Source organism: Eulemur rufifrons, chromosome 4, assembly GCF_041146395.1.
Source record: "Eulemur rufifrons isolate Redbay chromosome 4, OSU_ERuf_1, whole genome shotgun sequence".
Lineage (NCBI taxonomy): Eukaryota > Metazoa > Chordata > Mammalia > Primates > Lemuridae > Eulemur > Eulemur rufifrons.
Window position 1 is genome coordinate 21,039,268 of NC_090986.1, and position 17,075 is coordinate 21,056,342.

At 36.6% G+C, this 17,075-nt stretch overlaps 1 protein-coding gene across 11 annotated transcripts in view; it reads left to right on the forward strand.

The window, feature by feature from the left end:
* Positions 1-17,075, forward strand: part of PCCA (propionyl-CoA carboxylase subunit alpha) — a 360,250-nt gene that overhangs the window by 177,665 nt on the left and 165,510 nt on the right. For all 11 annotated transcript variants that reach the window (XM_069467608.1, XM_069467610.1, XM_069467606.1 and 8 more), the window contains one exon: positions 13,030-13,140. In XM_069467608.1, the coding sequence (XP_069323709.1) occupies positions 13,030-13,140 (111 nt within the window). The remainder of the gene's footprint in view (positions 1-13,029; positions 13,141-17,075) is intronic.

The following is a 17,075-nucleotide window of genomic DNA, read 5'->3' on the forward strand; positions in this document are numbered from 1 at the left end:
GTGTGAATGTATACACATCAGATTTGTTTTTTTTTAATCTTAGAGGGTTCATCAAATAGGGGTTTTTCTTGATACATTTCCCCTAGACTTTTTGTTTTTGGTACTTTCAAACCTAGAGAAAAGTTGAATGAATAGTGTGGTGCATGCCTGTATACTCTTCACCTAGATTAATTAATGGTTAAACTTTTCAACATTTGTTTTGTTTCCCCATTTCTCCCTTTTCTTCCTTCTTTCTCCTTCTCACACTTCCTCTTCCTCTTCCTTTTCCTCCCTCCATTCTCTTCTCTCTGTTTTTTTTCTTTATCTGAAAGAAAGTTGCAAACATCATGACACACCCCTCCTAAATACTTCACCATGCATCTTAATCAAAAGATCATGTTCCCATAAAACCACAATACTATTACCACACCAAAGAAAATCAATAGCAATCTAATGTATTGTTGTATTCAAGTCTCCCCAGTTGTCCTTTAAAGTGTCTTTTTTACACCATTAGTTGTCTAAAGTTTACACAATGTCTTTGGCTATGTCTCTTTAGTGTCTTGCTCTCTTTTGTGTTTCATTTCATTAATTTTTAGAAGAGTGTGGGCAGTTGATTTGTAGAATGTCTGCATTCTAGATTGCAGGTGTCTGTGTTGGTCCAGTTGAAGGCACTTGGGAAGTAACTTGAAGGATGGGGGTTGTGGTTGGAATGCAGTATTGTCTGAATTGGTAATTTTGAGTGTGGTGTGGTTATTGAAGATTAGAAGATTTCAGGATATGAGAATGGGACTAGATTATTTGAGATGAGAGCCAAAGAATTGAGAGCTGAGCATGTTGCATGGTCCACCCACACAGGGGACAACATGAGTTAGGATTGGAAGAAAGATTGTGGGTTAGGTAACAAATTTGTTAATGAATATTGGGTTGTGGCACACATGTCAATCAATGACAAGGAATTGAAGAAGATTTTATAGCTGGGTAAAATGAGCCTCAAGGTTAGCAGAAATTTCTCCAAGGATTAGAAGAGGTAATGTTTTAGAATTGGCAGTGGATTGCAAAAAAGTGTCTGAGGGCTGCTGGAGAAGTCTTGAGGTCCTTGAGGGCATTGAGGTTTTTAGGTGAGGTGAGGAGGTGGATGGCATGTTGCATGACAATACCAACCTGACTAATCATGGAGGAGCAATCTCAGCAGATTGTGTAGAATGGCTTGGAAAAGAGGGAAGAGGTATTTCAGGGAGGTGAGGGTAGCAGTGGAGGTTTCAAGGATAAGGGGTAACCAGAAAAGCTTGTACTTCTGGTGATGGATGCAGAATTCCTGAAGTATCTTGTGGAAAAGTGGTCTCAAAGGCATTCTGAAGGGCCTGTTTCTGTCCACTTCATCTAAATAAGGTGAACTAATTATCATAAATGGAAAACACTTTTTTCTCTTGACTCTCAACCCTTCTGAGACCAACTGTGTGGAGTCCCCCTCAGTCCCCCACAAGCAGTTCTCTGCAGACATGCACAAGGTATCCTATAATTCAGGTCAGTTCAGTTCTGACACTGTCTACCTGGAGTAGTGTCAGACCCACAGATTGAGGGCTCAGTCCCATATGACTGCCCCCACTTCAGATGCCAATTGCAAGTCCCAGGTTGCTGCTTCCACTTCTGACTGGCTATAAATTGTTGGTTCCCACATCCCCTGCCTCAGGTTTGACAGTTCGCAATAATGGCACGCAGAACTCAGGGAAACAGTTTGCTTTCTATTACTGGTTTATTATGAACAGCTAAGTGGAAGAGAAGCACAGGGCAAGGTGTGGGGGAGGGGTGCTGATCTTCCATGCCCTCTCCAGGTGTGCCCCCCTCTCAACACCTCCATGGACACACCACCCCAGAAGTTCTCTGAACCCTGCTGTTTAGGTTTTTTATGGAGGCCTCATTAGGCAGGCATGACTGATTCTATCATGGGCCATTGTGATTTAGTCTTCCTCAGCCCCTCTCTGCTTCCAAGGTGTGGGGGGTAGGGCTAAAGTTGAAGCCTTCCAATCACCTGGTTGGTTCCTCTGGCAGCTAGCCGGCATCCTCCAAGAGTCATCTAATTAGCATAACTTCAGGTTTGTCTGAAAGGAGCTTATTGAGATGAACAAAAGACTCCTGTCATTCCTCTCAATCAGGAAACTTCAAGGGTTTTAGGAGCTCTTTGCCAGGAACTGGGGACAAAGACCAAATATGTATTTCTTATTATGTCACAATATCATGCTCCCCTTCTCATTGCCTTCACATGGCCTGCAAAATCCAGCATGAGTCCCTCTGGGGACTCACGTATACCCCTTTCTTTCATTCCTTCTTTTCCCTACTTCATTGTTGTTTTCATTGCTCTAAGGCACCATCATCTGCTCACCTGCAGACCCTCATGAGCAGGCTTTGGTCTGTGTCTGTGTTGGAAGTGATTGGGGGAGAGGAACAAGGTAAATGGGGATGAAGGGGTAAGACTTCTTTGATTATATATTTTTGTATGATTCTTTTAGATCCATGTTAATATTTATAAGTAAACAAAATTGTCAGCATTTTAGGAGGGGAAACTCAAAATACAAACAGAAACAAATGGACAGGACTGTTGTATATTGCAGATGAATAATATAATTATGCTGAAGGGAGAGGAAAAAAATAAAACTAATCGAAATAACTTTAACAGTATCTTTACTGTGTACCCTCAGTCCCAAGACAAAATATATAGAAACAAAAATTAAACTCTAGTAGGTTTGGTTTTCATAGTTTATGAGTTAGCAGTTCTGAAACCAGTTTATATATATTCTGGGATTGAGGAAATACATACATATATTGTGCATAATAATGGCCAAGTTTCTCATTGTTAGAGAAGGCAGTTATAGACGTGGGAATGGATAAGGGTAGAATGAACCTTGTGGTGCTGGATTGAGATTGGGTTCGTTAGTGTGAATTCATGAATTCTAACTTAGACCGATAAGTATGTAAGTACATGTTTGTGTCTGTGCGTGTATACACGATATCTCTAGCTAAGGGTTTCTCAACTTTGGCCCTATGGGCATTTTGAGGCAGATAGTTCTTTGTTGTTGGGGGTGCTGTGCTGTGCATTGTAGGATGTTTATCAACATCAACATCTTTGTCCTCTACCCACTAAATGACAGTAGTGTCTAATTGTGACAACCAAGTATCTCCAGCCATTGCTATACATCCCCTATGGGACAAATTTCCCTTGATTGAGACTGCTACCCTGCTGAGAGGTCATACTAGCATTGATGCCCATAGTTTGAGCACACCAAGCACCTAGATCTTGTTTTCTAAATACCATTGTCCTGTAAATGGAACCAAGGCTCTGCGATAAAATGGCCCATTTCGGCAAGAGCACAAGATGAGCCTTGAATGCAAGATGTTTAAGTGAGAAAATACTAAAAAAAAAAATGATTCGTCAAAAAGACACAGCCAGCTTAAAGGAGCTCCCACTGGCCAAATTTGGGAAACCATCAGCAAGAAAATAAATCACACTTTTAATGGATTATAATGCATGGAATAAAATAAGAGTTCATGAGTTAATACTGACATAGACTGGTGAGATAAATGGGGGATTTTAACTAATAAATGTAGAAAATCACCATTTGTCAAGCACCAAGTTGTTCAGGTAAGAATCATCAATGGATGCAAAAATTAGTGGGTGAAAATATGTGAAACAGGTACTGGCGTAGTTTCCTAATATGTCCACCCAAGATGCTTACTCATTACAATGGGAAAATGGGTGCTGTTACAACAGAGAAGACTGGCAACTTACCCAAGTGATCAAAATTAACCCCACTGGTAATGGGACAAATCAGCACCAGGTCCCCCTTAATAGAATGTTGTGAGAAGAACACAACATCAGTTCTGTGATATTCTTGCCCAAAATGTATAGCCTGAATATAATCATGAGGAAACATCAGACAAACCAAATTGAAAGACAGTCTACAAAATAAATGGCTTTTACTCTTCAAACGTGTCAAGGTCAAGAAACAACAAAAGTTGAACAACTTCTCTAGATCAAAGGAAACTAAAGACACATGACAACTAAATGCAATGTGTGATCTTGTGTTAGATCCTGGAACCGAAAAAAATGTTTTTCTTTTGTAGTAAAGGTCATAAGTGAGACAATTGGTGAAACTTGAATAAGATCTGTAGATTAGATAATGGTAATGTTATCAATGTTATACTTTCTAATTTTTATCCTTGTACTGTGATTACAGAAGAAACTTACCTTGCCTTTAGGAAACATACACTGAAGTATTTAGAGGTAGAATGGCATCTTGCGTGCAGTTTACCCTCAAATGTTTAAGAAAGAAAATTATGTGTGAGAGAAAATCAGTGATAAAGCAAATAAATGTGGTAAGATGTTATCATTTGGAGAATATGGGTAAAGGATATACTGTAACTCTCTGTACTATTTAAAAATGTTTCTGAAATCATTCCAAAATAAAACGTTTAAAATAAAGGGAAGAAGAACACCTGCCCCCCAGCCCCAAACATTTGAGGAATAAAAACAGAGCAGCCCTTGAGATTTTTCCTTGTGTATTATTCGACTGGCTAGTTCTAAAGGGTAGGTAGATTAAAAACTTGCTTTATGAAGAGCAGGAAAGGAATGACAACTTACTGTCTTAATGTGGTAACTGCTTAAGTGTTTAAATGTGAGTATTTTTTTCCTGAGCTGATTGTGAGCTTTCGTTAAGACAGAGAAACTTTAGAGCAAAAATGTAGTTTGAGTCAAGTTAATTTCTAAGTCCTCATGAAATAAGCAGTGCTTTCTGTCCCCTGTTTGATCCTGGCAGCATGTGCAGCTAATGTCTGGGCAGTGTTTTGGAACCAGCAGGTAGTCAGGAGAAGGCTGCTCCTAGGGGCCTCTCTTCTGTGGCCTGGTCATGATTTCCCATACAGATGGGACCTGGTGAACTTTGGCAGAGGTCATCTTCAATTCCCAATCTAAAGCTCCCAGTCATAATTTTTATGAGTATGTGATTAATAATATCCTTGAAGTTGTAAACTAACTCTCAAAGAATACCTCCACTGTCCACTTACTATTTAAACAAGGATCTTTTCAAATGGCATTGTCTTTCCTGGGATATGGAAAGAAATAAACTAAATACAAAATGGTAACTTTCAAATATATACAACTCTTTTTAATAGTTCAATGATTTTTCCCATTTTTCTGATCTTTTGTGCTTTTAGGTATAAAACAATTTTCTGATTATTCCAATTTTGGCTTTGGAATTAATATACAGTAGTTTTTGGAGCAGTCAGTTGAGGCACCTAGATATTAGTTGTCTATCATGAACCATTATTTCACTATATAGTTCTTAGGAAGGAAAAACAGGTAATGATTTGATTTTGCATAGTAATATGTAATCTTTTATTCAGAGAATATTAAAGAGAAAATGTTTCTGTGTTTTAATTTTATTTTTGAAACATTTAGTGAGATAAAAGTCTATATTTTCATGCTCTACTTATTATTCAAGTAGAAAGATTTTTAAAGTCTATGCTTCGTTTGTGTGCTTGAATGGCTCTGTTTTTTGATATTTAAATGTAAATGAATATTTGCTTATAGTTCCTTTGAGTTACATTTCCTAAAATCAATACTTCTTTTCCAACTTTGAATATGGAGTGAAAATACAGCATATCATCCTGTAAAACTGCATGCATTTTAATTTTTTAGATGTTATCAGTCATGAATTGATCACTGAGCATCAGAAAATCTTATTTTTGTCCAAATTATCATTAACTATTTCTGAAAGCTATATTGTAGTTTACTGAAAACAGGGTTTCATTCCAACTGATTTGACATTGGCCACACAGAGAGCTAGAAAATTTATACCAGTACCAGGCTGTGACAGGAGAGCCCGTAAAGTTATTTAATAAATATGAAATATTAAGGATACAAGTGAACAGTATTATTTTTATTTAACTGGGGGAGGGAAGAGACTGTCTTGCTATCTTATTTACTATTTGCAAAAAAACTTGTAAGTTGAAATATTCTGAATTGTTAGTTTGTACATAATGACAACTTTTTTTGGGAAATTACTGCTGCACCTTGGTCTTCTAACTTTCATCCTTTCCAGTCTCTCCCTTAGGATCTTACTTTTTCTAAAACTCCAGTTATAATAGTATATGAATAAATTGCATATTGCTGGTTTTATTTTGCATTTCCCCATTCTCACTCTGTTGTGAGTTCCTTTGCATGGATGTCCATCCCTATAGCCAGAACACGTCTGGATTCTGATGTGTACCTTCTAATCTGCCTGCTCTTCTCAACTCTAATCATTCAGACATCATCTCACAGGCATCTCAAATTTAACTTGCCCATGAACCAGATGTTTTCCTCTCAACACCTTTCTTCTCTGCAAATGGCACCCTCTCTCGTGTTGCAGAGCGAGAAATTTAGGTGCTGTGCTCATCTCCCCATCCTTGACATCAGCCCGTCTGCCTCCTGAATATCTCCAAAGTCCAGCTGCTTTTCCCATCTGTATTATCAACACCCTAGCTGTGAACCCCCACCTTGCTGTTTTCAGCATATCTGTGCAGTTGTCAGCCAACGAATTCCCCCATCTTTCCTCTTGCCCCTCTCTAATCTCTTTTGCATGTATCAGCCTGAGTGATTCTTGGATTGCATAATTCTAGCCATATCTGCCCTCCTTCAGCCATTCTAGTTGCTCTCAAGGGACAGTAAAACCTTTATATGTCCTGTCAGACCCTGAATGCAGTGTTGGTCTTTCTGCTGCATCTAGCACCCCTCTCCTGTGCTCCAACCGTTAAGCCATGGTGTCCTTTTAGTCCTCTCCACAGAAGGACCTGGTGGTGACCATATGCTCTTTAAAATGGTGAAAATTGTTAAGCACTTTAAGGAACTTTAAGTTCCTCCCTAATATTGCCCAAATCTCAACTACTCATCTCTGGATCCTTTTGTGTTTTTCTCTGTTTTCTTTCCCAGCCAGGAAAATCCATGTAAGTCATAAATGCTTTCCTCTTCCTGAAACACCACAGCTGCCGTTTCCTATGCCTGTGCACCTCTCTGGCAAACCATATCCCTTTTCTTCTTCTAAAGTGCTTTAGTTTGGTCTATTTGTGAAACATATGATCAAGGGATTAATTTCCCTTTTGTAGCCTGACCTGTTTCAAGGATCCTTTAAAATTTTTGCCTACCTTATTTGTCTTTCTAAGCATCCTAGCATATTGCCTTCAGTTGTTCTTTATTTTTATCTGTCCACATGCCACCTATAATATGGGTAAATGCCATTTTTTTCAATGATTCCTTAGGTATATTGGTGTCTTCAGATGTTTCTTACACCTTCCAGTACTTTCTGCATAAAAAAATACTTATTTATAAAAAGCCCTTAGAAACATTAGTTATTCGATATGGGCTAACTCGTTACCCATAGAACAAGCTCAAGATAGTTGTTCATTTCTCATGGGCATGTGCTATAAAAGGGTGTGTGTATGAAATAATCTATATGATATGTATGTAATGGTCTATTATGATGTAATATATGTGATAACTTCTTCCATGGAATATTTGTATAGCTAAAGGAATATCATTAATGTTTGAATTTGGAAGTTTCTCTAAATGATCTGAAGTAGTGTGGATAGATTGAGAAGTGGCTTTTATAAAATTTAGATACATAGTATCTTCTGAATCAGGAATAGAGATGCTCAGAATTTTTCATACAGTTGCAAATGTGGTCTAATATAAAGAGATGCATAGAAAAAGTCCTGTAAGGATGTACATATTAAGCTGTAAACATTGGTTAGCTAAGAGATGAAAAGTCATATTGAAACAGTATGCCCTTCTGCCCCATACTCACACATTAGGGTACAGGTTTGCCTGCTATAACAAAGATTTCTGAGTACGGTGGTATAAATAAGTTAGAAATTTACTGCTCATGTAGCAGTCATGGTTCATGCTCATGGAGGCCAAGTGAGCTTCATGAGGTCATTCAAAGACACCTCCCCCCCCACACACACACTTCATTTGCGTTGCTAAAGCTGAGTTCCTGCCACATCAGAAAACCTATAGTGAGAGGGAAAGAAAGGAAGTCCAAGCAAGGGACTTGTTTAATAAGTTAGTGACTCGGAAGTTGGGTACATCACTTTAACTTATGTTTCATTGTCTCAGAATGAGTTCGTCATGTCTAGCTATAAGCTAGATGAGAAAATGGAGTCTGTGTCTGGGTGGTCTTTTGCTCATCTAAAACTCTGTTACTGTGGAAAAATGAAAAGCAGGTTTTAGGAGAAACTAGCAATCTATCACAATAAATCTCTGTATTTTAAAAATTGTTTATATATGTAACTTCTGTGATATATAATGTATTGAATTTTAGGTAAGTTACTCAGTCTCTCTGGATCCCAGTTTTCTTATTTTTATAGTCCCTTTGTTCTTTGTAGTTTTCTTGTTTTATAACTGGTTACTCAAAGTTTCTCAAAAGCAGATAGCATATTGTGTGTTCTCATTTTCCTTCCCATGATATCTAATTGCTGCACGAGTAATAGGTGTAGAAACAATGTTGATATAGACAGATTAACTTGCTCAGATTAAAGGGCTAGCTGGTAAATGTTTTAGACTCTGTGGGCCATATGGTTTCTGTCACAACTACTCTACTTTACTGTTGTAGCAGGAAAACAGCTGTATGCAAACAATGAGGCTGGCTGTGTTCTAATAAAACTTTATTTACAGAATAGGTAGTAGACCAGGTTTGGCTGACCCCTGCCTCATAAGAGAGTTGTACCCTCTAAATAGAAATAGTATAAACCTAGATTTAGGAAGTTCCATTCTTAACAGAGCATGAACCGGGAAGTAAGGTAGGTCAGTGCTGAAGCTTAGGATGCAGTACAACTTCTGTCTCATGTTTTATTAATAACATTTTTGTCTTATGCTCTGTGTTTCTTCCCATGTAAAGGGATAGTACTGTACCTTTTTGAGTGCCTGGAATTGTATTAAGCATTATCTCATTTATCCTGATGACAGTCATGCAAAATAGGTTCCTATTATTGCTAACAGTTTGCTAATGAGGAAACTAAAGGTTTGAGAGTTTAAATACCTTACCTAAGGTAAGAGGTAGACCCCGTACTTGAACTTGAGTATCTGAGTCTCTGCTTACTTTATATAGTTATTGTTGTAAAAGTGGGGATTCCATGCCACTTGAATGACAAAATCAGATTTTGTAGGTTTGTTATGCAGCATAGTGGTACAGACTAGACCCATACAAAAGTGGACTAAAGAAATTGGAAGGAATGAACAAACTTCTATTAATATTTATTTCCTCTTCAGTTCTTTTATGCCTGATGCAATTCCCGCCTGGTGGTTGCATGCTTCCTCACATTTCCTTTCATTCCCATTTAACTTTGTAATTCAGATGACCAAGATTAAATACTGCATTCCTCATAAAGCCTTTCTGTATCACAGAACTTTCTCAACATTATGAGTATCCCTCTTGTGGGAGTTACCTATTTTGACTTTACAGTTGACCCTTGAACAACACGGGTTTAAACTGTACTGGTCCACTTATCATGGATTTTTTTCAATAAATGAAAATTTATTTGGAGATTTGTGACAGTTTGAAAAAACTTGCAGACAAACCATGTAGCCTAGAAATATCAAAAAAATTAAGAAAAGGGTATGGCATGAATGAATAAAATATATGTAGATACTAGTCTATTTCATCATTTACTACCATAAAATACATACAAATCTATCATAAAAACTTAATATTTATCAAAACTTAGATACAGAGACCATACATTGCACCATTCACATGAGAAATGTAAACAGATGTAAAGATGCAGTATTAAATAATAAATGCATAAAATTACTTGTTTACATACTATACTACTGTAATAATTTTGTAGCCACCTCCTATTGCTGTTGCAGTGAGCTCAAGTGTTGCAAGTATCTGCTCAAAACACCATGTGATGCTGATTATCTGTGTGAGCAGTTCATCCCTACAGTAAATTGTGTATCTCAGTCAAAAGTGATCTGTCTTGGTTCTTGAGTACTTTTCATTATGTTTATAGTGCAATACCAAAGACCTTGGATAACACTACTGGACCCATATGAAATGCCACTAGTGATCCTGGAAGTGCTCCCAAGAAGTAGAGAAAAGTCATGACATTATAAGAAAAAGTTGAATTGCTTGATACGTACTATAGATTGAGGTCTGTAACTGCAGTTGCCCATCATTTCAAGATAAATGAATCCAGTGTAAGGACCAGGGTAAAAAAGAAAAAAAAAAAAAAAAGAAGAAATTTGTGACGCAGTTGCTGCAGTCATGCCAGAAGGCATGAAAACCTTGTACTTTTTGCAAAATACCTTTGTATGTTGTATTTAAAATGAAGCTTTTATGTGGGTGCAGTACTGACATAAGAAAGGCATAGCTATAGACTCTAATATGATTTGAAAGAAAGTGAAGTCATTATATGACATCTTAAAGCAAAAGGAAGGTGAAGGATTTAAAGCTGGAGAATTTAATGCCAACAAAGTATGGAAGAGAACCCTGATAGAGAGAACATAAAAGTCTGAAAGGATTACACCATTGAAGATGCCATTGTTGTTGTAGAAAAAGCTATGAAAGCCATCAAGTCCAAAACAACAAATTCCTGCTGGAGAAAACTGTGTCCAGATGTTGTGCATGAATCCACAGGATTGACGACAGAGCCAGTCAAGGAAATCATGAAAGAGATTGTGGATATGGCAAAAAAGGTGGTGGTGGGGGGGTGAAGGGTTTCAAGGTAAGGATCTTGGAGAAATTCAAGAGCTAATAGACACCACTCCAAAGGAATTAACAGAAGATGTCTTGGTGGAGATGAGTGCTTCTGAACCGGTGCCGGATGATGAGGAAAAAGACATAGACAAAGCAGTGCCAGAAAACAGATTGACATTAGACAGTCTGGCAGAAGGGTTCCAATTATTAAAGACTGCTTTTGACTTCTTTTATGACATGGATCCTTGTATAATATGGGCCCAATTAAAGCAAATGGTGGAAGGAGGATTGGTACTGTATAGAAACATTTTTAGAGAAAGGAAAAAGCAAAAGAGTCAGATGAATTACAATTACAATGTATTTCCATAAAGTTACACTGAGTGAGCCTGCCTCCCCGTCTCTCCTTCCACCTCCTATACCTCTGCCACCCCTGAGACAGCAAGACCAACCCCTCCTCTTCCTACTGCTCACTCTACTTAGTGTGAAGATGAAGATGAAGACCTTTATGTTGATCCACTTCCACTTAATGAATAGTAAATATATTTTCCTTATGATTTTCTTAATAATTTCTTTTCTCTAGCTTACATTATTTTAAGAATACAGTATATAATACAACATACAAAATAAGTGTAAATTTATTGTTACTGGTAAGGCTTCCAGTAAACAGTAGTATTTAAGTTTTGGAGGAGTCAGAGTTATTTGTGGATTTCTGACTATGAGGGAGTTGGTACCCCTAACCCCCATGTTATTCAGTGGTCCTGTACTTTGAAATAGCTGTTATGTACTAGGCTCAATTTTTTTCTACTAGATTGCATGTCTGTCTTTCTCTCTCTCTCTCTTCTTTTCTTTTTTCTTCTTTCTTTCCCATTTACTAAGGTATATTTGACATATAGTAAACTTCTAATATTTAACATATTCAATTTGATGAATTTTGACACCTGTGAAACTATCACCACAATCAAGATACTGAACATTTCTGTCACCTCCAGAAGTTTCCTCATGGCCTTTGCCCCCCCCACCCCCACCCCATTCCTATGTAACCATATGGTCTGCTTTCTGTCACTACAGGTTGGTTTGCATTTTCTAAAATTTTATGTTAATGGACTCATACAGTATGTTGTATTATGAGAGTCATCCTTGTTATTTCATGTATTAGTGACTCATTTCTTTTTTTTTTCCTGAATAGAATTCCATTGTACGGACAAACTTGATTTTGTTAATCCATTAACCTATTGATGGACATTTAAATTGCTTAAATGTTTTGATTATTGTAAATAAAGCTGCCATTAATCTTTGTGGATAAGTCTTTTATAGATCTATGTTTTTATTTAACTTGAGTAAATAATTAGGAGTGAATTATCTAAATCATATGATGAGTATGTGTTTAGCTTTTTCAGAAACTGCCAAATTGTTTCAAAATGTGTGTATCATTTTATATTGCAAACACAGGGTGTGACAGTTCCATTTGTTCTGCATCCCCACCAGCACTTGGTATTATCTGTCTTGTAACTTTTTACCATGTAAATTGGTGTGTGTGGGGGGTATGTTATTTTTTTTTTCCCCTGAAGATAATGGTGTTGAACATCTTTTCCTGTGCTTACTGGACATTTTGTAAAATGTCTATTTAGATCTTTTGCCCATTTTTTTTTTTTTTACTTTGTTTGTTTGTCACATTGTAATTGTGTTGTGTATGTTCTTTATACATTCCAGATACTAGTACCTTGTCTAATATATGTATTGTAAATATTTTTTCTCCATCTGTGGCTTGCCAATTCATTTTCTTAACTGTATCTTCTGAAGAGCGGACTTTCAAATTTTGATGAAGTACAATTTGTTGATATCTTTATGGTTCATGGTTTTTGTGTACTATTTGAAAATCTGTTCCCTACTTCAATGTAACAGAAATTTTTTCCCGCTATATTTTCTTCTATAAGTCTTAAAATAGTTTTAGGTTTTACATTTCGGTGTGTGATCCATTTTGAGTTAACTTTTTGTCTATGTGGTGAGTTAGGGTTGAAGTTCATTTTCTTTTTTGCTCAAAATAGATAGCTGGTTGTTCTTTTACCATTTATTGAAAAGACATTTAGATCCCCATTGAATTGACTTGACAATAAGAAGCTACTTAAGTTTATACTTATTGCTTTATTTAAGATCTTAAGTTCAGATATTCTTTGTTGTTACTTGAAGTCAAGGAGGATAAGTAATCTTACATAGTTTGTGCTAGGTCATAGGACACTGATGATAGATTTCTCTAGATTATATGAATTCAATTTTTCACTGACTCATTGTTCTCCAACTCAATCTGGTATCATTTTATTTTTAGGTGTTACACATAATATTGCATTACTTCGAGAGGTGATAATCAACTCACGCTTTGTAAAAGGAGACATCAGCACTAAATTTCTCTCTGATGAGTATCCTGATGGCTTTAAAGGTTTGTATACATTAAAATATTTTAGTGTATTAAAGTTGTTCTTTTTATACTTTATACTGTGATACATAATTTTTTCTATTTTGAAATTAAGGTCTTTTGGCTAATATTCTTGATTTATTGGAATTTTTAGAGTATCCAAGATTTATTGATATTCATGATTTTGAGTGTTCATGGGTGATTCATGAGTGTGGTAATCTGCAACTTTGTGAAGTGAGGAATTCAACTATGTGGAATGTTCTGTGAGTCTAGCGCTTTGAAGCAAAACATAGGCAGATCATTTTCTGGTTTCTGAAAGTCAAGTCAGATTCGTATTTTTTACAAATCTGGGTATACACAGGAACTCTTCTTTAGTGATTTAAAAAAAGTTATCTTTATGAAAAGTAGCACTGAAAATTTCAAAAAACTGGATGCTAGTGCTGTTAATGAAAATGAAGATATCTAAGAAGATAATGGTTTTTATTCTGAAAAATGAAGTTTTGAATAAAGTAATGAGCAGAATGTGAAATTTAACACCTCAAAGTTTTCAGCAAATGTTTCTATGTAATAGAAAAATTGCTCATCAAGTGAGAGACAGAGAAAACCCTGAGCATTGAAAACATGGTTAACGCGTGATATTAAGAAACCAAGACTTAGCTGAGACTTAATAGAAATGTTAATATAAATGTCAGGTGAGAGCCAGAGCCTCTACATTCATTTCTAATGAACATAGGGAATATGAAGGGGTTAGATATTCTCTCACAAATTTCAACTGTTCTTTTTATCCGTTTAAAGTGTTTTAGTACATAAAATGACTCACATAGTCATGGCTACTCTTTCCCATTCTTCTTCTTGAGATTACTCTATTTCTCCTTTCCTATTTGTCCCCCAGATCAGATCTTAGATATATTAAACTGTATCATGTTTGACTGTTTGATATATGTGTCCAAAAGAGACAGCAGGAAGTGGTAACTGAAGTTAATCCTGGATCTTCTCCATATGTTGGAGGCCAGGTCATTTTGCCCCTTTGGGGTTACCCATCTGTTTCCCATCTGTCCAGCTATGCTAGGCACTATTCACAGGCAAGTGTCTATTTTTATGATTGCCTTAAAATTTTTTATTGTATGTGTTATCTCCAATTTGTTTGTAGATTAGGAAGGTTTTACTAAAGATTCTTGGACTTAAACTTTAAAATGATTGTGTCTAAAATTTTAAAAATTGGATACACAAGTAATTATTCTTTTGAAGTTTTTAGATTCTGATGTTGAAAAGCTGTTTTCCTTTGATTCTGAAAAATAAATGGAAAATGAAGATATTTTTATTCTGAAATAAATGGAATATGAGGAAGAAGATATTTTAAGAACTATAATTTCAGTTGGCCTATAATGAATATTTTGGACTTATTTCTGTGATACCTTGCTGTACTTCAACCTCAAGCCCCCCCATCAAAATAAATTGTCAGGCCAGGTGCAGTGGCTCATGCCTGTAAGCCTGGCACTTTGGGAGGCCAGGAGTTTGAGGTTGCAGTGAGCTATGATGATGCCACTGCACTCTAACCTGGGCAACAGAGTAAGACCCTTTCTCAAAAAAAAAAAAAAAAAAAAAAAAAAGAAAAGAAGAAGAAAAAGAAAAAAAAGAAGTTGTCAGAATGATTTCTTCTGAAAAGTTATAGATTTTTGGTAAATATTTGATTCAGCACAAAATGTGCACAATGAAACTTCTCTTTTTCCACTGAATTTAATTAAGTATTTCTCTGCCTTTAAAAGTAGTGGTATGGGAGAGAGAGGGAGGATGGGAAAGAAATACAAATGAAATGAAAAAATAAAAGTAGTACTATTATATTTGTACTGAATTCAGTCATTAAAGTCATTCAACAAGTAATTGATAAAGGCTGTAGAAGGAAATCAAAGATGAGTAGTATATTTTTCCTGCCCTTAAGAAGCTAACATCATGAGAGAAATAAACATGTAAAGAACTAACTGTACTACGGGACAGAATAAAATAAGTGCTAAGTAATGATATAAGCAAAGTATCATGAGAGCAGAGAAAAAAACAATTCCAATTTAGAGAATCAATAATGGCTTCAAGGATGAGGTGGTGTTTTAGACTATTGCAGCACCTCTCCAAGGACTCTATCCATGGGTGCTGGGGGGGCCATACAGGCTTATGAGAGCCATGTGTGCACATCTTCATAAACCATCCTCTTTGATGTAATGTTGATGTTTGAAATTAGCCATTGGGAAAGAATTTTCTGTAAGGAAATTGGCAAATGCTACACATTGGGGCATTTCTTCTTCCCTACACCCCAGTTGGTTGTGAAGCATTTACCAGCAAACCACTGCCCAACACTTTGACCTGCGTACTGACAGCAAACAGAGCCACTAATGTAAAAAGGAAAAGCGTTACCAATTTAGGGAGGAAGACCTAGAAGAATTCCTCAGAAGAGGTGATGCTCAGTTTTAGAACTGCTGCTATGGGAGGCAGATGACTGTGCTTACTGAAGCATAAGAAGAACACTTAAGGATATTAAATCAGGGGAGAAAGACTTAATGAACTAAACACTGTGATTTTGAGAAATACAACATTTCAGCAAAGTAGAAGAGAGGATGGTCACTACTAGGAACCAAATTAGTGACCCAAAGGAATAAATGGAAGAAGTATCTCAAATGTGTAGTAAAAAGATAATGAGAATGAAATCATGAAGGAAAGGATAAGATATGGAGGGAAGATCTAAAAGATTTTACATGTAAATGAATAATAGGAGTTTCATGAAAAGAAAAATGGATGGGCCTGGCACAGTGGCTCACGCCTGTAATCCTAGCACTCTGGGAGGCTGAGGCGGGCGGATCGTTTGAGCTCAGGAGTTCGAGACCAGCCTGAGCAAGAGCGAGACCCTGTCTCTACTAAAATTAGAAAGAAATTAGCTGGACAACTAAAAGTATATAGAAAAAATTAGCCGGGCATGGTGGTGCATGCCTGTAGCCCCAGCTACTCGGGAGGCTGAGGCAGTGGGGTTGCCTGAGCCCAGGAGTTTGAAGTTGCTGTGAGCTAGGCTTATGCCATGGCACTCTAGCCCGGGCAACAGAGTGAGACTCTGTTTGTTTGTTTGTTTGTTTGTTTTTGACACAAAGAAAAGAAAAATGGACAAATGAAGGATAATTTTGAAAGAAATAACGGGGAAGTTTTATTTATTTATTTTTTTATTCTTAAGAAAGCCTTGAGTTATAGAAAAGACTTGCTGAGTTTCAGACAGGATTAATGGAAAAAAAGTAACTACTCTAGGCATATCAAGAACAAATAATTTAAAGCATCTAGAAGAAAAAACAAGTTATAAACAAGGAGTATATTGTGGGATGATCTTCATACTTTATAAACTGGAACTTAGAAAACCTTAAAATATCTGCTGTACAGGAAAGAACTCGACTCAAAAGTACTATACTCAACTAAGGTATCTTTTCATTTGTTAAGATAACAAAAGTTTTTTGTTAAAGAGGGGTTCAGAAATCACCCTTTTTGAGGAAATTCCTGAAGAAAGTACTTTACCGAGTTTTGAGGTAAAGATGGAAGCTTAAATATACACATTTTTTCCTATCCCCAAACCCACTAACTTGAATTTTTTAAGAACACAAGCCCACAAGGAAAAAGATAGGAGATAGCATATTGGAAAATGAAAAGCTGAAAGATGATTGTTAACTGACTTAGTAAGCTAAGAAAGTTGAATCCTAAGCTAACAATGGGAAACACTGAGAAGTATTAATAGCTCATTGTCACTGCAGAACTCTTCAGAAGCGTCAATATTTATTAGCTTTACGTACCTTGGGAAATTCCTAAAGCTAGGACCAGTGGCCTAAAATCTCTGTAAAGTTTTCTCTGTATCTTCTCTCTCACTCTCCTTCCCCGACCCTGGCAAAAGCTTTGAAATTCTCTGTAGAAAACCAGGAGACACCAGGCATAGTTGG